The sequence below is a fragment of the Kryptolebias marmoratus genome, linkage group LG6 (assembly GCF_001649575.2).
Source record: "Kryptolebias marmoratus isolate JLee-2015 linkage group LG6, ASM164957v2, whole genome shotgun sequence".
Lineage (NCBI taxonomy): Eukaryota > Metazoa > Chordata > Actinopteri > Cyprinodontiformes > Rivulidae > Kryptolebias > Kryptolebias marmoratus.
In genome coordinates, this window is record NC_051435.1 from 26,240,229 (window position 1) to 26,262,773 (window position 22,545).

The 22,545-nt window shown below is 38.4% G+C and overlaps 1 protein-coding gene across 12 annotated transcripts in view; it reads left to right on the forward strand.

Moving 5' to 3' along the window:
- caska (calcium/calmodulin-dependent serine protein kinase a) overlaps positions 1 to 22,545 on the forward strand; it is a 253,773-nt gene that overhangs the window by 97,967 nt on the left and 133,261 nt on the right. For all 12 annotated transcript variants that reach the window (XM_017429054.3, XM_025008787.2, XM_017429055.3 and 9 more), the window contains exons 3-5: positions 2,184 to 2,289; positions 11,456 to 11,533; positions 11,863 to 11,935. In XM_017429054.3, coding sequence (XP_017284543.1) covers positions 2,184 to 2,289; positions 11,456 to 11,533; positions 11,863 to 11,935 — 257 coding nt within the window. The remainder of the gene's footprint in view (positions 1 to 2,183; positions 2,290 to 11,455; positions 11,534 to 11,862; positions 11,936 to 22,545) is intronic.

The window sequence follows — 22,545 nt, forward strand, 5'->3', positions numbered from 1 at the left end:
GGTTTAGTAATATCATGTTTTAGTAGTTTAGATGTCCTGTACCTTTGTCATGTTTTAGCTTAGTTATCTTGTCATGTTCTGTAACTCTGTCTGTAATTTTGTTCTTGTGTTGTAAAGCACTTTGAGTCGCCTCGTGCTGAAAAGTGCTATATAAATAAATGTACCTACCTACCTTCCAAAAGTAGAAGTAAAACGTCATTAAACCGACATTGAATGAGCTGCTCTTGAATTTTAAAATGGTACTGTAATTGTACCAACAGAACGAATGGGAACCAATGGGAGCAATGACCGTCACCCACGTGGCTTTGTTTATAAATTATAGCCCGCTTACAAAAAAGCACAATGTGAATGCAAACCACACCAAACGAAAAAAATAAAGTCCACTTTTGGTCCGGACCATACAAGCGGACCAAAGGACTTTCCTGGTGTGAATACACCCTTAGTTGCTTTGACACACCTGATTTGAATGAGTGCTTCTGCAGAACTTGAGGACCTGCTAAAGAGAAGAGAAACAATGAAAACAAGCAGGATAGTGTTCATCGAGAACCAGGGTTGGGAAGCATTGTTTAAATTACCATCTGTTGTGATGTTTTATGCAGCTTTAATTAAACTCTTCAGGTTCTCATAACCTTTCCAGTTCTGTTCAACTGAGTGTCAGTCGTAACTGCTAACCAAACAGTAAGCAACACAATGATTAAAAGATGTTCAAATGTTCAGGTGTTGGGTGGCCTTCTTTAATCAAGTCCAACTTTTTACTGGACAGTCTTCTCGAAAAGGCCACTTATAACATTTCTGCGATAATATCCACCAGAAGTCTCATGCTCAACAATAACCGCTACTTCTTCTTAAAAACAGCTGCTACTCTTCCGTCACACCCTGTAGTCCTCTGTTTGTTAAAGTGCAGACTATTAGTAAAAGTTAAAAAAAAGCTAAACTTATCAACACTCTGCCAGGTTTGCATCACAGAAAATCCAAAGCACAATTATTATTAAGTCATTTTTAAAAAAGTGTTTCCTTGCTAGCTATCCAGCATTAGGGTTAGGTATCTCACTGACAACAGTGCCTGACGCAACAAACATAAGTTTAGAGGTTTATTCTGCCTGAGCAAAGATGTGGTCAAGGCTGGCAGCCAAGTGTAAACAGGATCCAAAGAATACCCGTGAACAAACGACAAAAATGCCACCACTGTTCATCTAGGTCAGAGTTAGATCAGGTGGCTGTCCATTCTTTCATCACCTGGGTAACATGCCTGTCTGTCCTCTGTTCAACAGATTTCCATTTTGTCTCATCCTACTGCTTTAATCAGACTTTCTGGGTTCAGCTACCCAAGGAACATGCCTCCATTTGCCTATGACTGCCTCTGTTCTAAAGAACAGGGTCCAGGTGTCCTGCTCTAAGGGCTCAATGGGTTTTAATGATAAACCACGCTTAGAAGTTTGGTGTGAGGGTCAGTGTGCTGCCAACAACACTCAGTTTTTGATGTGGTGCAATGTTTTGACTTGCCCTAGCCTTTGCCTAAGAATAATATCTATAAGATCAACTATGAGTACCAACCCCTTGCTAAATGTGTGTAGCTGCTGGATGGCAGTTTGCCATGTATTGCTGTCTATCATGGCAGGAAAAACTGTCTTGGTGATTTTACTAAAAAAGCTCTATACTATAACTCCAAATTTGATTGGTTGATCAAACTGCCCATCCATACTTGCACTCTCATTTGTTTTCATAGTCTGGGGCTTCTGGTAAGGATGCAGAATACCCTGGGTGGAGAAAAATTGTGATTGATCACTTTTTACTTGTACAAAACTATTTCAACATTCAGCACTCAAACAGAAAAACACAGAAACAAGCTCATTTTACATTCTTATGTTATCTAAAAAAAACATGGGTTATTTTACTTTGTAAAAAAATAATTCAAAGACAGTTATTAAACTTTGTTTTTATTATTTGCACTGTTTGCCTTCTCTGATTACCTAAAAGACCTTGACAGTTTGCCATTTATATTACTATGTTCTCTTCTCAATTGTCTGGATATTAGAGGCTCTTTCCAGGCTATCTGTCATGAGCACTTCCTAATAATTGGGGTTTTTAACATTTAAAAAATGCTCATAATTTTTCCCACATTTCCAAGGATTCACTTTACCAGTAATGCTCACCTTGTGTCTTTTCTGTGTCTGTGCTCTCAGATCTGAAGAGAGAGGCCAGTATCTGCCACATGCTGAAGCACCCCCACATTGTGGAGCTGCTGGAAACCTACAGCTCAGACGGCATGCTCTACATGGTCTTTGAATTGTAAGTCTACACCTGGCAAGAATCCTACCAGGTCACATCAGAATACCCTAGAGGATGGGGTCAGGTAAAACATTTTACATGTGGGTGATAAGTGGTGGATGTCACAGAGTCTTCTAGTTATTGTGATGATGAGGGAGCAGGGGTCACGAGACTACAGAGAGGAAAAGGAGGCAGACTGAAAGTGCATCCTGCAGCAGTTTTATGTAATAAGTTTTGATATGAAGAAGCATGTTAGCTAAGGATGCGAATGCAATAAGAAAAATGTAGAGAGGGGAATTGTATGGAGAGATTGTGCAGTACTACATATATGAAAGGAAAAAGATGAGATATCAGACTTACTGCTACCTCCAGCTTTTCTAAAAGCAGCGCCATTCCCAGAGCTCCTCCAGGTATCTTCATCTCTTCTCTTCTTCCAGAACTAATTCCTTTATTGTGTAATTCTGTTATCGCTGGACATGCAAACACTTGAGCTGCGCACATAGCTCTATCACACAACTCGGTGCAAAGAGGGGAAATTTTGAAGAAAATGCAAGTGGGCTTCTTTTAAAGAGATTTTTCATGGTTTCAGAGCTTTCTGTGCACAATTTTTCCACACACATTACTGCACACGGCAGCTGTTCTTAGAACACCGCAGCCATCTGAGGGTAAATTAGATAAGTGAGCAAATCCAGACAGCGCCGACTGTCCCTCTCTGCCAGGTTTTAGTCCTCACTAATCAGCAGGCAGGAATCAGAGTGTGCAGAAAACAGGCATGTGCTGCGGCTTTGTTAAAGTGCCGCAGAGGCTGAGGCGACAATAAGAAGCAGGTTTGGAGAAATTGGCAGACAAATTATGAGAGACATTATCAACAGTGTCTGAGTGTGATCACTCCAATCTCCTGTTTATGTGTTGTTTTAATTTCTAGCAACTTTATTGAGCACTCTTATGTGCACAGAGGACCTCTGTCACCTTAGGTTGCAGCACGCTCTTCACTGGACTGACAATTATTAGAGTCGTTATCTTTATTGTGAATCACTCTGAAGGGATTTTTAAATGCAGCAGCATTAAGTCTCATTACAGTAACTGCTTCTGCTCATGCACACAGTTTAGATTGTGGAGTGGCAAGACAGAGAGCAGACAAAAGGAGCCTTTTGCTCATGTTATCTGAAATGAACTGTGATTCAAAACATAGACTTTCTAAGTTTATCAAACGATTAAGTTTTTTTTCACAAATATACATGTAAACCTTGTAATGTCAGTCAACAAGATTAGTGTGTTGCACTTTTCTATTTTGTTACTTGTTCTCTATTTATCAAGACATTATCAAATGTTAAATTTATAACATTTCTGGTTTGTAGCTATGCCAGACCTGTATGTGGTGCTGTAATGCTGCTAAAGAGAGAAAGCGTTTCTCCCAGTGTATTATAAGTCTGGCGGGCCGCCAGGCTTTACTGCTCCTGCCGCCAGGGGCAGTAAAGCTAAGCTCCGCTTGCTTATTGTAAAATACATTATTTTTTATACACTTCCCCCCCGCACTCCCAAAAGCGCTACCTTTCAGGTAGATTAATACTTGACACGTGAATCACCGCGCGAGGGTGCGCACGCCAACAGTGACGCAATCGCACTGTCCCTGCCCCTGTGAGAAGGCACCGTGTGTTGTTGTGTCGCGTGGTCGTGCACCTCCCAAGTTTTGTAACTTTGCGTGGACCGCACGTGCCACGCTCCATTCAAAATGGACGATTTTGGAGCTCTAGTGGAGCTTGTTCACCTGTATCAGCATTTATATGATCCGTCTATGAGAGATCACAAAGATAATCAAACGGTTCAAAACTCATAGAAGGAGATTACTGCTGCAGCCGATAAAAAGGAGGGTTTATAGAAATTTTAGTCCTATGATGGGTGAATCACAACTAAAGCAAATAAATCAATGAAAGTCAAACTAAATGCTTTAAGTTAAAACATCCTCTCTGTATCACAGCCAGAAACACAACAGCTCTTCCTCCTGAATATGTGCAGCCATATTTGATGTGACAACCATCTGCTCTCTTTTTACCGTATTTCCACTGGTTACGTAGCGTACTGCCCCCTGTCTTTTTGGAGAATACTGCACCGATGTAAACAGCAAATATAAACGCCTCCACCGCGCGCTCAGGTCTCTGTGTGCCGGGCACGGAGACCTGAGCGACACTACAAAGCGAGGCGCTAAGAGCCACAGTAATAAACACGGAACGAGTGGGTTTAACCAAAAATGTTTAGATGTGCCGAAATTCAGCGGGTGGTTTTACAAGACTGAATATGGTAAGCTTGTTGTGTACTTCGTGAAAATAATAATATGATGCATGCTAATTTATCCTTATTTACCAGTAAAATGATGCTATTAAATTCAGCATTAGATATACTTTGTTTTGTTGTTACATGTAGTGATCCAACATGCAGCCTGTGCCACAAAAAGCACAGTACAGTACAGCATCTCTCTGTTTTTCAGAGTTCTCTGTTGTTGTTCATTGGCCTTGATGTGAGACGTGTGTTGGTGCTTTGTTTGCACTTTTTCATTTATGGTAAATTTGGTTTATTTGTAAATGTGACTTAAATTAGGATTCAACTTAAGTGCTAACAATTTGTAATTATTTTAATTGTATTTTTGTTTAAAAAAGTATTTCAAAAGTGCCTTTTTTAAAACTGTAGTTGTGTAAATATTTGACACAAATATCTTACAATATCACATAATAAATAACCATATTTTCAACTTTAATCATTTCTTTTTACTAAATCACGGTTGGCTAGTGAACGGCCACCTACCACCGGGCTTAGCCTCTTTCTTTGGGGGATACCCTGAGAGAACAAGGTGTGAAGCATTGGCATACGGGCTTCACACCCTTCCCTGTCTAGTTCTCTTTTGTTGAAGTCAAACATTTAGTTGTTGTTATTATTCATCTATCTGCTAATTGTCGTAATATGGTATACAAAGGTTTGTTGTTGTTGAACTAGGTTCAGAACTAGGTTCTGTAATATCTTTAGCACAAATGCGAGCATGTAGTCCAGCCATTATTATTGTTCATGTCTTATGCCCTCGAGTCCTCGGTTGGATTAGAGGTAGGCCAACATAAATATGCAAGGGTGACATTTGAAACTTTTTTCACCTTGAAACCCATTTGTTTTGGGGCCCATGAAACACAGCTTCTGTGTATACACATGGCTGAAACAATTAAAAAACCTTTGGATATTCACAAAACAATGTTCCCCATATGGATGGCCCCCATGTCTGACAGGAATGATTATCTCATAGCTAGTTCAAGTGGATATAATATGTGGCCATAACCAAAGTTGATTGTTGTCATCTTACAACAGATTCAGTCTAAAAAACTCTTAGCTGTTCATACAAAAACCTCTTCATAGACCTTTACACTGCCATCAGTTTTACACTACATGTTTGTTTTACATGGAGTTTTGTGGTTATTTTCAAAAGCAAGTAGCTCAGCACCAGCAGCTAGCTGTAACTATTTAAATAAAAGGGTTCACATCAACTGCTATACAAGTTTGAAGATTAGAGTTGTTTTAATGATAATGATTTCTATTTTGGTAGTGGGTCCACTTGGACCATATTGACAAGCTAATAAAGGCTAGTCTGAGAAAATGAAGTTTGCCATCTTAAAACAGGGCCAATCTTCTACATTTTATAATTGAAGTCTACACTTTTGTAGATAGCTTTATGAACAACCTGAGTTTGGAAATTTTTTAATTAAGTCTTACAAAGTAGATTGCTGCTGTTTCAAAACTGCTCCTATCTCAGACAATAAATTTGACCTTGAACAAACGATTCATAGCAGTTCTTGCAAGTCTTTTTTCATTGACTTTTACATAACTGTAAGTTTTGCATTATAAAGTTAAAATTCCACTTTAAGGGAGCATGCTTGTAGAGTAGATGCTTCCACCAAAGCTCCTGCAAAATCTTAGATAAACCTATCTTTTGTGGACCTCAGGTTACTTAAAACTCTGGTATTGTGCCCAACAAGCGTAAACTCTGTAAAAATTTCAAACAAGACTATTGAAGACTCTGGCAAAGACGTAGAGAAGTACAGACTAACTTGAGAAGCGCTGCTAACATGGAAGATGCTAACACCAAATTCATGGAAGCGCTAGCAAAGGTGGTGGGTGCCATACAATCAACTCCTTCTGGGAGGAAAGCTTTGCATGCATCGCTGACTGATCTTGACCAAAGCATTACCAGCGCGGAGGAAGGGCTCAACGAGCTGGATATAAGACTGGATAAGATGGAGCAAATTCAAGCCATGCTAGTTAAAGAGAATCATGAGCTGAAAGAAAAAGTTTCATATCTGGAGGACTGCACGCAAAGGCAGAACATCAGAATCGTGGGAATACAGGAAAAAATGGAGGGAAAAAAGCCAACGGAGTTAATCTGCTTGTGGAACTATTTGGAGAGGACATCTTCCAAATGCCACTGCCTGTCAATAGAGCTCACAGAAACTCCCCACCAAAACCCACGAAGGGCAACAAATCCCGACCCTTCATTGTAAAGCTTCATCATTTCCAAGCCAAGGAGCAGATCCTGTGCCTCGCATGGGACAAGAGTACACTTACATATAAGGGATCAAGAATTCATATTTTTCCGGACTTTAGCAGAGACATCAAGAGACGTTGTGCAGCCTTCTCCAGCTGCAGATGCTTATTCCATGCTGCACACATTAAGTTTGGGATGTACTACTCAGCTATATTCCACTTCAGCTACGACAAGAAACAACTGAAGTTTACTGACCCTGGGAAGGCGCTCAAGCACATCAGGAACAACATAGTTGGCGAATACCTCCCACATCCCACAGAAGATAATGAAGATAACACAGACACATTAGGATTTCTCATCTTTATCTACCATTAGCCATAATATCTCCATGGTAATTCCAGTCAACAGGGATGTTAATTTTAAAAATGAAGACTATAAAGTTTCTTAATCATGAAGTTTAAGAGGAAAAATGCACTATTACATCTAATACACCTGGATGTTGGTATAGCAATGCTACAGGGAATTCACCTGCGCAACAAGGATCATGCCAGGATTCAAAGAGATTGGGTAGAACAGGTGTTTCACTCACAATTTGATAGTAAAAGTAGAGTAGCAACACTTATCCATAAAATATTAAATTTAATGCCACTAATACTATTTCTGATCCAAATGGCAGATTTGTGATGGTTATGGGGAAGCTTTGTCAAATCCCGATTATTCTGGTGAATATTGATGCGTCCAATTTTAATGACTATTGTTTTTTTTTTGAGAGAATGCTTAGTTCTATCCCTTATCTAGATAGTCACAATCTTATTTTATCTGGAGATTATAATCTAGTAATGGATCCAATATTAGATCGTTCATCCCACTCCAAGTCTAAACTCACTAAATCAGCACAAACAGTGCAAACGTTTATAGATACGCACAAGTTGATAGACCCATAGAGATTTAAGAACCTGTCTCAAAGGGAATATTCTTTTTTTTCTGGCGTACATAAATCATTTTCAAGAGTTGACTTTTTCCAGGTTGATCCCTTTCTTATAAATGCTGTCAGTGATTGTAAGTATAATTTGATTATGATCCCACACCATGTCCGCTTTAGTATCCAGACGGTCATGGTGATTAGATCCACTCTCACTGGCTGACTCCAGCTTTGTTAGGTTTATTTTAGAACAAATAGATTTCTATTTGAAGGTCAACAAATCAGACATCGTATCAGCCTCAACTCTATGGGAAGCACTAAAAGCCTACCTTAGAGAACAGATTATTGCTCATAGTGCATATAATAAGAAGATATACTGTAGGGATATTACAGATGTGTCCTCAAGGATCAAAACTGTTGATGAACTCATATCATTGTCCCCAACTAGACCTCATAAAAACCAGGATAACCCTGCAAGCTGAAGGAGATCTATTATCGTCCACTGAGCCAGAAAGGCTAATATTTAAATCCCAACGCCACTACTATAAAACGGGGGATAAACCTTTAAAATTATTAGCTAGCCAGCTCTGCAAAAAAGCTGCATCCCAGTCTATACCACAGATGAGACTGTCTGACGGTTCACTAAGTGAAGATCATCAGACAATAAACAATCGGTTTAAAAACTTCTGTTCAGAATTATATGCAAAAGAATTCAATTTTCATTTGGATACTTTTTACTCCAATCTGAATATACCAATAGTGAGTCCTGACTGTAAGGTAAAATTAGATCAGCCCATTACAGAGAAAGAAATCTAACTGCAATAACATCCCTAGAGAGTGGCAAGGCACCAGGCCCAGATGGGTTTCCCACGGATTTCTATAAAAAATTTAAAGCTCATCTAGCCCCTCTCCTTCTATTAGTAAATGAAGAAGCATTTGAAAAGGGGGTCCTTCCCCCTACCCTGCGGCAAGCATCTATTAACTTACTTCTTAAAAAATAAAGATCCATTGGACTGTTCGTCATACAGGCCTATCAGTTTGACAAATTGTGACAGTAAAATATTTTCAAAAATAATTGCCCTCAGACTTGAATCAGTCCTCCCTCATTTAATTCCTCATTTAAATATTTTTTATACATTCAATGAATTTGGTTTTGGCCCTAAATTAAATAAATTAATCAGAGTGAAAAATCCTGACCCGTCCGCCTCATAACTCAGGCTTAGGGGAGTTATTTCAGGATACAAACTTAACTACAATAAAAGTGAATATTTTCCTGTGAATGAACTGACTGAGAATTATCCTAGCTTACGTTTAAAATTATCAGCTTCTTCCCTTACATATCTAGGTGTAAAAGTTACAAAATCCTTCCATCAGTTAATGAAAAATAATTTTCTGCCACTTATGGAGCAAACAAAACAAGATGAGCAGCTTGAACATTATCTCTTATTAGTAGAATCAACTCTGTGAAGATGAACAAAATACTTAAATATCTGTACCTATTTCAAGCTATACCTGTACTCATACCAGCATCTTTAAAAAAAAAATTAATTAGTTGGTCTCTCCATTTGTATTTTTTATTAATATAAATATGTAGGTATAAGATGAGAATTTTTGGAAAGACCAAAAAAGCTTGGTGGACTGTTCTTACTGAACCTCTGCTCATATTACTGGGCTGCCAATTTAAACGCTACTTGTCTATGGTTAAAAGACTGAAATGGATCACCCCTGACTGGGCTTTAGATTCAATATACCACAAGTAGGCCATATTCTCTCCCTGCCTTACTACGTGCATCCCTACCAACAACAAATTGTGATGTGAAGGGGAATATAATCATTAGTCAATCTCTGCTCATCATAAGGCAATTTAAAAAAAATGTTTGGGCATCCAAAATATTTCCATCTATTCTTCAATAATAAGCAACCACCTTTTTCAACCATCTTTGCTGGATACTAAAGTTCAGGCGTGGCAAATCAGAGGTATTTGTAGCATAAAAGATCTATGCATTGAAAATATTTTTGCCAGCTTTGAACAACTCTCTATAAATTATGGAATATCCAATATTCATTTCTTTTGCTATCTACAAATTAGGGACTTTATACGTAAATAATTTGTCAATTTCCCAGACATTCCTCCAACTTTTTATTTAGAATCTTTGCTGAAGGTCAATCTATTAAATAAAGCAAGAGTGTCAATGATGTAAACACAGATAATGGACAGAAGCAATCCTGTGAATCAAATAAGTGAAGAATGGATTAACGATATGGGGGTTCTGCTCTCGGATGTGGAATGGGAGAAAGCCCTTCATAAAGTGCACACGTCATCTATCTGCTCACGCCATGTGCTAATATAATTTAAAATTGTACACAGTCTACATTACTCAAAAGTTAAACTTGTCATAATATTTCCAAATAAAAACCCCACATGAATCAGATGCAACCAGGCTCCGGCAACTACATTTCATATGTTATGGTTGTGCTCAAAGCTTGCAGAGTTCTCGAACTCTTCCTTTAAAACATTACTCCAGGTATTCAATTATAATATTCAGTCTTTCCCTATAACTGCCATCTTTGTGGTATTACATCATGCCCAGATAATATGGGTAATTCTTCTGTATATCTACAACATGTCATTGCCTTTTCGTCCCTGCTGGCTAGCTGGGTTATTCTTTTTTAAATGGAAAGACAAAAAACCTCCAACTTATAGTCACTGGATTAGAGATATGATGCAAAATATTAAATTGGAAAAAAATCAGATACACCATGAATGGCTCTGCTAATACATTTTGAAAAATATGGAACCCATTTATTCAATATGTGAATACGTTACCTGGTCAGCAGTTTTAGTTATGCATGTCATTTCCTATGTACTGTTGATCAGTCTTAATCAAAATTATAATAGTATGACCTAGGTGTTTTTTTTTCTTCTTTCCTTGTTCTTTCTGTGATTTGTCTTGAGTCTTTGTCATATGTAATGATATATTCAATAATTGAGAAAATGTGAATCATTGGATGTTTTGTTGTATGTTTGAAATTCAACATACATAAAGTTTTCAAAAAAATGATAATTCCACTTTAATAGTGGGTCCCCTCGTACTACATTGACAAGCTTATAATAGTTCAATCAAACCTACTACCAAAGCCATTTTTTTCTCATCCTAAAACAACTCCAATCTTCAAAATTCATGTGAACACCATCATTTAAGTCTTCACAGTCTGGTCAATTTCAAACTACATGGTTATTGTGTGAATTCTGATTCAGCATTCACACAATTGTTTTCCTATTTATGGGCTGCAGTGGCTCAGTGGTCAGTGCCATGCTCTTGTAATCCTGCAGGTTCAAGCCCAGGTTGCATCGGGAAGGGCATCTCATGTAAAACACCTGCCAAATCTTTTGTACAAGTTTGCTCGCTCTGGCAACCCCTGCAAGAAGGGAGCAGCTGAAAGAAAAACAACTGTTTTCATTTTAGGTTTTATCTAGGTTTGTTCTACTTGTTTACCAATTCAGTTTCAGCTTCTTCAAGCAAAATCCTTCTATCCCTTTAACATTACTTTAGCTTTATACCTAATCTACTACATCACAACATCAGAGATGTTTCCTAATTAGTGACCCACATCTTTTTACATCACCTTCCACAGCTAATCACAGAAGTTTAAATAAGAATAACCTTTTTCACCAGTCTTCCTGCTGTGGTGTTTTCACCTCAGCACTCCCCCTTCACTGTGTGTCTCTTTCCTTTCCTGATTAGTATGGATGGAGCAGACCTGTGCTTTGAGATTGTGAAGAGGGCCGATGCGGGCTTCGTCTACAGTGAAGCAGTGGCCAGGTGAGGTTTTATGTCAGAGGTGTCAAACTCCATTCCTCGGGCGCCGCTCTCCTGCATGTTTTAGATGTGTTCTTGCTTTAAAACACCTGGTTTAAATGGATGACTTGTTGCCATGCTCCTGGAGAACTTGATGATTTGGTGAGGAGGTAATTAATCAGGTGTGTTGGAGCAGAAAAACCTAAAACTTCCAGGACAGCGGCCCTCAAGACCTGGAGTTTGACACACTTGCTTTATGTCATACATTTTTTTTCCTGATGATGTGATAAATTAATGGTGAACAAATGTTGTGACATAACACTAATTGCACAATTTATTTATTTAATTTTCAGTCACTACATGAGACAGATCCTCGAGGCGCTTCGGTACTGCCATGACAACAACATCATCCACCGAGACGTCAAGGTACTGACTTCATTCACTTTTACGCTTTACTGCAAACAGCTCCGTTACTCAGAGGCAAGGCTGTACAGATATAGAAATAAATTATTTGGAAACGATTTGTGGTGCACGCCAGCCTGCACTACTTAATGATTGTTTAACAACAAATATTTTAGCTTTGCATTATCTCACACTTTGAAATACACCCTCTTGTTTGTATAATGATGCAGACATATAAACAGGAGACAGAGTTTATAATAAGCTTTGGAAAATAAATGGAGGAAAAAAATGCAAAAGAAAAATATTTTTAAAATACATAAATAAATAAACACATTAAAAAGGTAATTTCTTTGATTCAAGTAAACTCTTTATAAATAAAAGTACAGAAAAAAGTACACATGTTCATGGAAATGGGTTTGGAGCAACATACTAGTTAAAAATAAAATCAAAACTAATATTCTGAAGATAAATTGGAATTTTACAGTTAGCTGCAGAAGGTATTTACTCACTCAACCCCACTCCCTTGGTAATTTGTGTTATGTTGCCTTACAACCTGGAATTTAAACACACTCTTTTTGATCATAAGTAATAATTATGGAGGAGTAGTCCTAGGAGTAGTGTGGGAGTTTGAGAAGATGTCAAGGAAGCTTGCTGACTACAGGAACCATCTTCGTTTCAGTTTGAGATGCAGACAGGAAAGACTCATCCCTAGCAGCATAAAACAATCAATCATTGTAATTTAATTGTAAATATTTCCAGAAGTCTTGTCTGGATAATTTAAATTCCACCACCAGTGTTTCAAAGGACTTTAGTGAACCATTCTCATATAAGTCACCTATATATCCCTTTTTGATACCAGGACTTCCAGAAAAAAGGGGTTTTACCTATGCGAAGTTTAGGATTATACCAAACGCTGGCAGATTTATGAAGATATGGGTCAAATTTGAAAAATTTAGCTATCTTTTTCCACAGCCATTTCATATGGGAGAGAACCGGATGCGACTGATTCTGAGGAGCAAGGTTAATTGATAGACAGCTAGACAGTGCAAGTGGCAGACAGGCTGCTGTCTCAAGAGTGAACCAAGGCTGAATTTCTGGTCATCTTAGACATTTTACCAATAGCGCAGAGGTATTATCCGGTACAGGACGCTAATTACTCGGCTTCTTGTGTAATTTATATGCAGAATAGGGTATGAGGGAAGGCTTAGAGCGCTCCTAGGCAGCCATCTTGTGGAGCGCGTCACGTGACTCCCCCACATCTCAGCTTTAAAAGCTCTACTCCACACTCTCTATTTCTGAATTGAGAAAGCTCCTCGGATGAGAAGCGAAACGTCTTCAACTACAGAATACAACCCCTGGCAAAAAGTATGGAATCACCAGTCTTGGATGAGCACTCATTCAGACATTTCATGCTGTAAAACAAACTCAGATCAAAATCATGATACAATAATAAGGTCATTCCAAGGTGCAACTTGTTGGCTTTCAGGAACACTCAAAGAAATGAAGAAAAAACATTGTGGAAGTCAGTAAATGATACTTTTATTGACCAAACACAGGGAAATAAATATGGAATCACTCGATTCTGAGGAAAAAAGTATGGAATCACTCAAATTGGAGGTAGAAAATAAGGACACACCCAGTCTATTTTCTTTCCCTAAATGGACACCTGTCCCAGATTAGATGTGCCCGTTAGTCTGCAGTTAAAAACACCTGCAGTCATGACACTTTGAAGGGCTGCTGGACGACGTGGAGTAGCAAGAAGCATNAACAGAAGCGGCATCAGTTGGTTCAGCTGGGTGTAAAACCTAAAACTAGTTGTTCACCTGCAGAAGAGGACCATCAGCCTAACGACCGATCGTTAGGGCCCTGATGATCAAAGTCCTCCTGGCTCTGAACAGCAGACACAGTGTTCCTCTGTTTGTGCCAGGGGACCGGATCTTTGGATGAACCAGTCTTTGCTGAGTGTATCTTGGGTTTTGAAAGCCATTGGGACGTCATGTTTAGAAAATAAATGTCTCAGCTTCTTTGAAACTCCCAGAACAGACAGAATGACCCCTGGTCTGGGTCTGGGTTAAAGGTCCTCTTTTTCACCCAGTCGCTGGCTGGAGTCCTGTTTGAATTTATCTGCTTTCAGGAAGGCCCAGTTAGGATATCCACATGGCTCCAGGGCCCATCTTGTGTGGGATTTCTCCTTGGCTCCTGAGTTAGTGGGAATGCTGTCTGCCCTGTGGTACAAAGTTCTAATGACTCTTAACTTGTGCTCCAGAGGGTGATGGGAGTCCAACTGTAAGTACTGTACAGGTGTCATCAACATACCTGAACCAATGGCTTGGTGGTTTCCCTGAGAAGGAGACCAAGGCTCTCTTTTCTACATCCTCCATGTGCAGGTTTGCAACAACAGGAGAAACTGGACCCCTCAGCACACCCATGTTTCTGTCTATACTATCGCCCCCCATATGTGAAGTAGGTTAACTGTAGGCACAGTTTCAGGAGTTGGTGTCTGATTTTAACCTTAAGCAGACCCTCTCCACAGCTTCAGCAACAGGAACGCAGGTAAAGAGTGATGTGACGTCAAGAGAGTCCATAGTTTCATCGTCTCCATGATTACGTCCTTCACCTTCTCCTCCATGGTATTCTGGATGTGATGTTCTGAGCTGCTGACTAACGGGCCGAGAACAGACAGCAGATATTTAGAAACATTGACAGTTAATCCTTCTAACAATCGGTATCAAAGATACGTCTGATTTGTTCACCAGTCCTCAGAATCGAGTGATTCCATATTTATTTCCCTGTGTTTGATCAATAAAAGTATCATTTACTGACTTCCACAATGTTTTTTCTTCATTTCTTTGAGTGTTCCTGAAAGCCAACAAGTTGCACTTTGGAATGACCTTATTATTGTATCATGTTTTTGATCTGAGTTTGTTTTACAGCATGAAATGTCTGAATGAGTGCTCATCCAAGACTGGTGATTCCATACTTTTTGCCAGGGGTTGTAGAAGTCCAGTTGTTCTTGTTTTTTAACTTTTTTTGAATAAGTAATAATTCTACGCATAAAAACACCTCCGGATTAATAAGGTTACATGGGGGGTGGGCATTTTAAAACAATTCTAAAATGATCAAACTAAAAAAGGCTGTGTGCATATGTATTCAGCCCCACCAAAGTCTATACTTTGTGTCACCCCCTTTTGCAGCAGTTCCAGCATGAACTCTCTTCAGGTCTATCTCCAGGATCTTGCTCCATCTAACCCAGGGATGGGCAATCCTGGTCCTCAAGGGCCATTAGATTAGGATTTACAAATATAACATCTTAACAAAGTGCCATCTAACATAAAAACAAACAATTAAGTCAAACATTTAAAGTGTAAGTAGTATTTAACAAAAATGTAATGTAACAAATTTACAAAATTTTGAATAATAAAGTTCAAAACTCAAAAGCTTTTAAACTCTACCCAAATTACCAAAAACAAAGGTTTCTATAAATAAGACTTCTGGGCCCGTCTCCAAAACCTTACAAAGTTTTTTACAGTCTGCACAAAAGACAAGTCAAACCAAACACTTTGTCACAAACAAAATCTGACAAAAACAAAGTTGAATTAAGAAACATTTTAATCATCATCTAACAAGCCAAGTTCAAATATTTTATGAGAAACCCAAACAAAGTGGTGAGCTGCTCAGATTAAACCACAGCCGCCCCCAGGGACAGGAGAACATGATTTAAATAGATGGGCCACTTCTGTGGTTGGAGAAGCAGGAGATGAAAAGTCCAACCAGAAAACAGAGGGGTGTCGATTGGGAGGAGTTAGATGATGCCAGCCAATTCAAGATGTGGAACCACACAATTATACATTATATGGACCAAATGGCCTTAAGAACTTAACAAGCTGCTAACAGCTGGATCTTATTTAACTAATTATCGTATGGGACTTCTGAAGGTACAAATTATGTAAGATAAAATAAAATAAGCAGCAGACATGCAGCCTTTCTCACATAATTGGGGCTTCAAAGCAAAATGAGTATACATTTATATGCACTACCTTTCAGTTTTATAGTTTTTTTTCCCTCCATTTAACTTCATTAATATGGAGTATTTTTTCTTGATTCATTCATTGGGGTCAAAAAATCAATTTAAATTGCAGATTGCAAGGCAACAAAGTAAAAAGAACAACAATGGGTGTAAATACTTTAGCAACTAACTAACTGTTTGCTGCCTTTGTGTGCATGTCTTTGCATCATTCTGTTAGTTAATGAAATGGGTCTTTTTAAAATAGAACCTACAGCAATCACACTTGTTCTTCCTGTTACTTTCATAGCACACAGTCAGATACACAAAGTGCTACTTTGCCTTGGCAAGGGAAAGTGCATTTACTGGAAGTGAAAATTGAGCTGTAAAACATTTGTGATGTGTGATAAACCTAACAGACGTTGTGCTGGTTTTGTTCTTTTGAACCATGTTGGAAATAAATACAAAATCAGCTCAGTCTGTCAGTAAAATAGAACTTTTGAACTGATCACAAAAACAATTAAAGGCCCAACTATAATTGAAGGAATGCACATTGTCTGCCATCTTTAATGCCAGTTTTAAACTAAGATCATGTTGTGCTGGAAAAACCTTGAAAATTATGTCATGTGAGAGCTCACAAGACGTGTTAGAACTCGGCAGAGTATTTGTTGAAGATTACTCTCAGCTACTACCACACCAAATGTGAGCTCAATATCTGTAAAATTCGCTGACTTAACACCTTTGTGTGTTTTGTGAGGCTGCTTAGCTGTAGAGGGCATCTTGAATGGGGTTCACTCCAGAAGTTACGGTAATCAGTTATAAATGTGCATCCAATGATTATTTTCTGAACATTTCAATAAAATCTGTCATCTGGTTCATGAGATGTTTTGCTAAGGCTACGAACAAGCAAACAGACACAGGCAAAGACAGTGGCAAAACTTTATCTGCTTCTCGTTCCTGATGTATGAATTGCTTTGTCCAATAGTATTTTTGGAGTTTCTTTCTGTGTTGTTACTAACAAACAGTTACATGCTGTGGGCTTGGGCTGTATTGGCTGGAGACGAGGTTTATGGCAATGAAAGTGTAAACATTATGGATTAAATGCAGCTCTGACATTGGCCCAGGACGGCATTCTTTGCTATTATCGCTGTTTAACGCTGACTGTTTGCTGCTGCCTCTTTCTTATCTGATGGAGCCCCTGAGATGTGCATCCTTTACAGGAGACATACAAAGTAACACACACACACACAGTGCATTTACAAAGCTGCCCTTGTTGAATATGGATCAGCGTGCCAGAGTCACATCTTTCAATGCATGAAAGTCATTGAAATCATTTAAATCCTAACGTTTGTAAATCACCATGCCACCACCATTTATCTTCCCACGCTCTTCGCCGCAGACCTCCCCGGGTGGTGTTTGTGTGTCTGTTCCGGTGGTTTTGTCTGTTTGTCTGCATCCCACTCGTCCCTGCACACAGCATGCATGCAAATGCACCACAAATAGATAGAAAACTGTTTATCTGTCTGAGTTCTACATGCACAGCATGAAGGTGAACTTTCTTTTCTGTAACCGTTCACACATCCAACGCTTGTGCTACGATGAGCTGGTTTGAAGGTAAAGTCAATCTGAATGTTGAATCTACAAATCACAGATCCTGACTCCGTTGAGCCATCTGAGGGATCTATAAACCCAGTGGAGCATTTGATGGAAACATAAATCACAGTGGCACAGACTCACACCTCTGTTATCAACAATAGGATTTTATTTTATCTCCAGGTACGCTTAGGTGAGGGCTTCTCTTGTCAGATGAGATGCAAACACTGAAGGTTTCAAGTCCGATGTATGGCTAGGAAAATACAGAAGTCTCTGTAAGAAGAGTCAAACTTGGCACAAATGTTTGCATGCAGCATCTCTCATGGCATTTGGTGTGGTAGTTGCTAGGACTGATCCTAAACACACATTCTGGGGGTTGATAGTGCAGGATCTTTGTATAAACTTTTGCCATTAACTAAATGGACTTGACTCTCTTAGCAAAATATCTCATGAACCACAGGATGGATTTTAATTAAACTTTCAGGGAAATAATCATTGGATGTACATCTACAACTAAATAATTTGATTTTGAAGTCAACCCAATTCAAGATAGCTGCCACAGCAAACTGATATTTGAAAACACAAGAATGGCTTTAACACTGCCAGTTTCATAGATGTTCCCCAACAAAGATTTTGAGCACACGTTATGTGACATAACTTAGGCATTAACTGTTGGAGTTACAGCTGTTTGTCTATTAGCAAAATAGCTCATTAACTACAGGATCAGTTTTAAAAAAACTATCAAAAAATAATATTTGGCTCTACATTTACAACTGATTAAATGAAGTCAACCCACTTCAAGATGTCCGCCACAGCTAATTGAGAATAACCTACAGTAAAATGGTTATACTTTTGTGAATTTTACAGGTACCAAGTTAAAATTTGTTAGTGATCTCCCACATTGCCAGGCTGTCACAGATGTATTAGTCATTTAAGAACTCTATATTGTCAAATATACCAAATGTACACCAGAATAACAAAAGTTATGCAGCAGTCACCAAGAATAATTACACAGTCTCATTCTACACTACGCAACCACAGTATTGTGGTGTATTTATGGTGCTCTTATATGTAATAGGCCTTGCATTGGTTTGTCTTTTTTATCTGACTTGTTAGAGCTGTGTATCGGCGAAATAGTCCTTTGTAGTCTTGCCAGATGTACAGCAAGAATACAGCATTGTTTACGATGTTACATGGTTGCTACTGTGTACTTATTGTGCGAATGGAGTATGTGGTAAAAGTACTAACAACATCTGCACTGAGTTTTTTCAGTACCTTGTTGTGTACTGTTTTAGGTCACATGATGTGTACTAATATAAGACCAATGTTTTCTACTTGTGAAGTGAAGTGAGATTTATTTATATAGCGCTTTTCAGCAACAAGGTGATCCAAAGTGCTTTACAACAGAAATAAAAACAGAATCCAATACAGCAAATCAATAATGAAACGCAAAACTGTGGAGTGAGAGAGATGACAGAAACAGCATAAAGTGTGTGTGTGTGTGTGTGTGTGTGTGTGTAGAGGCGGTGGAAGACCGCCTCTACACACACACACACACACATACATATTGTTCTTGATAATGTGATGGAATGTTCATCAGCCAGCCCAGAGCAGATCCACAGATGTCCTTAGGCAGGAGGGAGCATCTTTTTTACATAAATTCCGAGGAGAAATTGATATAACTGACCAAGGTCAGCCTAGGGGAGCCAATATTCACAAACAATAATTGTTTTGGGTCAGACAGACATGGTGTTTTTGTCTGCCTTAAAGGTCTTGCTGATACTTCTCAATGGCAAATCCAAACAGCAAAATTCCAGGTCCATTCCGCCTGAGTAACTTCCTCAAGATGTAACCCATATTATGAGTTCCAGAAATGCAATTCAGTCCAATTTGTGATTCAGCTCCCGTAACCACACAGTCTGATTGTTGACCGCTGAACCAATCAAACAAATTTGACGATAAGTCAGGTAACTGCTTAATCCAAACAGCAGAAATCCTGTTATCAACACCCAAATATGTGATTCATTATGTCATTATATATGTCATTCATTCCACACACATGGACCTGGAAAAAAACTGATGTGCAAGTTGCTGTTGTGGGTTCGGTTTGACCTTTACTTGAAAACAAGGAGACTGTCAGAGTGAGATCTGCCAGAGTTGACCGTGTGATTGATAAGTTCTGAAAAACTTTGTTGAAACTTGTTGAAGAAGCTGAAACTGAATTGCTAAAGTAAAACAAGCAGAACAGGACTAAAATGTGCAAAACTGTAGTTAAAGGTGACATTTAGCAAAACACTAGCTATAAGCTAAGATTAGTAAAACTAAGCTTAACAAAACCATATATAAAATCTAAATTTAGCAAGATAGCAGCTAAAAGCAAATATTGGCAAAGCTGAAATGAGCAAAACCACAGCTTAAAGCTAAAACTAGCTAAACTGTAGCTTCAAGCTAAAATTAGCTAAATGGAAGCTGAAAGTAGTATGAGACAAAAATAAAGTATTCTGAAACAAATTTTAAAGAACAATGTTTTTAAAGCACTGAACAGCCACTGAACAGATCTCATTGTATTTCTATGGAAAATTTTATTCCAAAGAAAGTGAAATAATTTGTAAAATATAAGATACAAAAACCAAAGCTTGTAGCACACTATTTCCATTTGAGCAAAATGTTTTGATATATGAATGGTAAAAATAGCACAAAGTATGCAAAAGTAGTTTGATTAAAAAAAACAAAAAACATTCAATAAACTATATCAGGAAAATAGTAGTGTGGATGCTGTGATGAGACCATGGCTGCATACTGACAGAAAATAGTAAATCAGACATTACCGTTGGTTCAGAGTTGTGACAAGAAGCTGCTGATGAACATCACAGATACACTGCAGCAACAACAGACTAAAAATAAAACATTACACTAACAAGAGACAGTCACATCATGGCAGCGCAGTACACATCATTCTTATGTCATAGTATGGTAAATGGTAAATGGCTTGCACTTGTGTAGTGCTTTATCTAGTCCAAGGACCCCAAAGTGCTTCACACTACAGACAATCATTCACCCATTCATACACACATTCACACACTGATGGTGGCAAGCTACAGTGTAGCCACAGCTGCCCTGGAGCGGGCTGACAGAAGTCAGTAGTATGCTGTGACTTTCCCACCGTTCAACCTTAATGCATATCTAGTACACAGTATACAACAGGAAAACATCGTGATTTTTACATGTATTTATTATAAATTTTAAGACTTTTTTTTTTTTTTTTTACAAAACATGCTTCATTTTGTCACATTTTAACCTACATAAAGAAAATTTCAAAATATGTCAACAAACATGGCATAAAGGTCTTGAGCCAATTGAGTCACTGTGGTGCCCACAGATGTGCCTTCCTTTTTATTAACTGTATATGCTCAGTAGGGGACATTTTCAATTATTTAACCAAATGGGCCTAATTGATTGCCTAATTGATTTACCAATTTATAAGCTTAAATGTGTGTCAGATTTTTACATCACAGTAAAGTGTGAAGGACAACTCTTACAAATGTAATTGTGTTATTAAGTACCAACATCTTTGTAATTATCTTGTCTTTTGCCAGTCATATTTGTTTGAATGTAGATGAACATGTCTAAAAATTACTTATTTATGTTTAGAACCAGACATAAATATCTACTTAAAACCACTGTTAGGATTGCATTACGTTGTACAAAAAAATACGTCCCTGAAATACATTGTAGCTCCTGATTGACATGATTATCAGATTGTCTCATGTGCAGTGCCGTGCAAAAGTAATTGCACAAATTTTCAACCCCTTTAAAGTGACTGTCCTAATTCAACTCAGAGAAAACATTCATGAATATACAAGTCAGGGTTTGGATACAAAAGGATTTTCAAGGCCCTAAACATCCCCTGGAGTTCTGTTAAATCCATCATCAAGAAAGGGAAGGGATATAGGACATGTCTAAATCTACTAAGAGCTGGCCATCCTCACAAACTGAGTGACCGTGCTGCAAGAAAGAGAATAGCGAGAGAGACCACCGAGACACCTGTGAGCTCTCTGAAGGAGCCCTAAGCTTCAGCAGGTGAGATGGGAGAGACTGTACATATAATAACTGTTGTCCAGGTTCTTCACCTGTCTGAGCTTCATGGGAGAGAGGCAAACAGAAAACCACTGTTGAACAAAACTCAGAGTCAATCTCAACTATAGTTTGTATAGATTGTTTGGAGACTCATGTGAATATTTGTGCAATTACTTATTTTACATAAAATATTTTTATTTAATTGGTACTGCTCTATAGAAATTTGGTATCACTTTGATACTGAATTTTTTTTAATATATATATATATTTTGTAAAGAAGGCCAATTCATAGTGATCATGACTGACTTATTACAGCAATAAAAGCAAAAAACAACTTTTGCAAGGCACTGTATGCTACTTTTCCACATACTTCTCACATTTTTACAGTATCTTAGTGCTCCTTCACACTAGATGACAACCCTGCTATGACATAAAATAATCAACCAGAATGTGAATGGTCTTTGAAGCATCTTGGCAGTTTTTAGGGGTATACTTGGAACTCAATGGGCTCACTGTTACGTGTGATAGAGCATCACAGGTCATAGCAATTGTTGAGCATGCATAGGGAGGTCATGATGGTTTTATCATCATGGTCCTGGGTGGAGCATGTTGGCAGTGTATCCTTTATGAGTAGCCTGTATTCACAGATGTGGCTCAGTCATTGAAAATTTGAAACAAGGCTGGCCTCACTGGCCTCATGCTAAGGCTATGACCGCCATCATGCCATCGGTACCATCAGTACCATGCTAGCATGGCGTGATCTTCCTGTTCTGACATGTTCTGAGAAAGTTATGCCAGATCAAGGCGTGGAGCAAAGTGTAGTGCGTTCCTGGGTGTTAAGGAGAGTATCATTGTGGGAACATGCTGCTGTTATATAGAGTGAGGTGACGTGCGCGAGAGCATTTCAGGGAAGTGGAAAATAATTTATAACATACTAATAGTGTAGCACATCATGATTGCT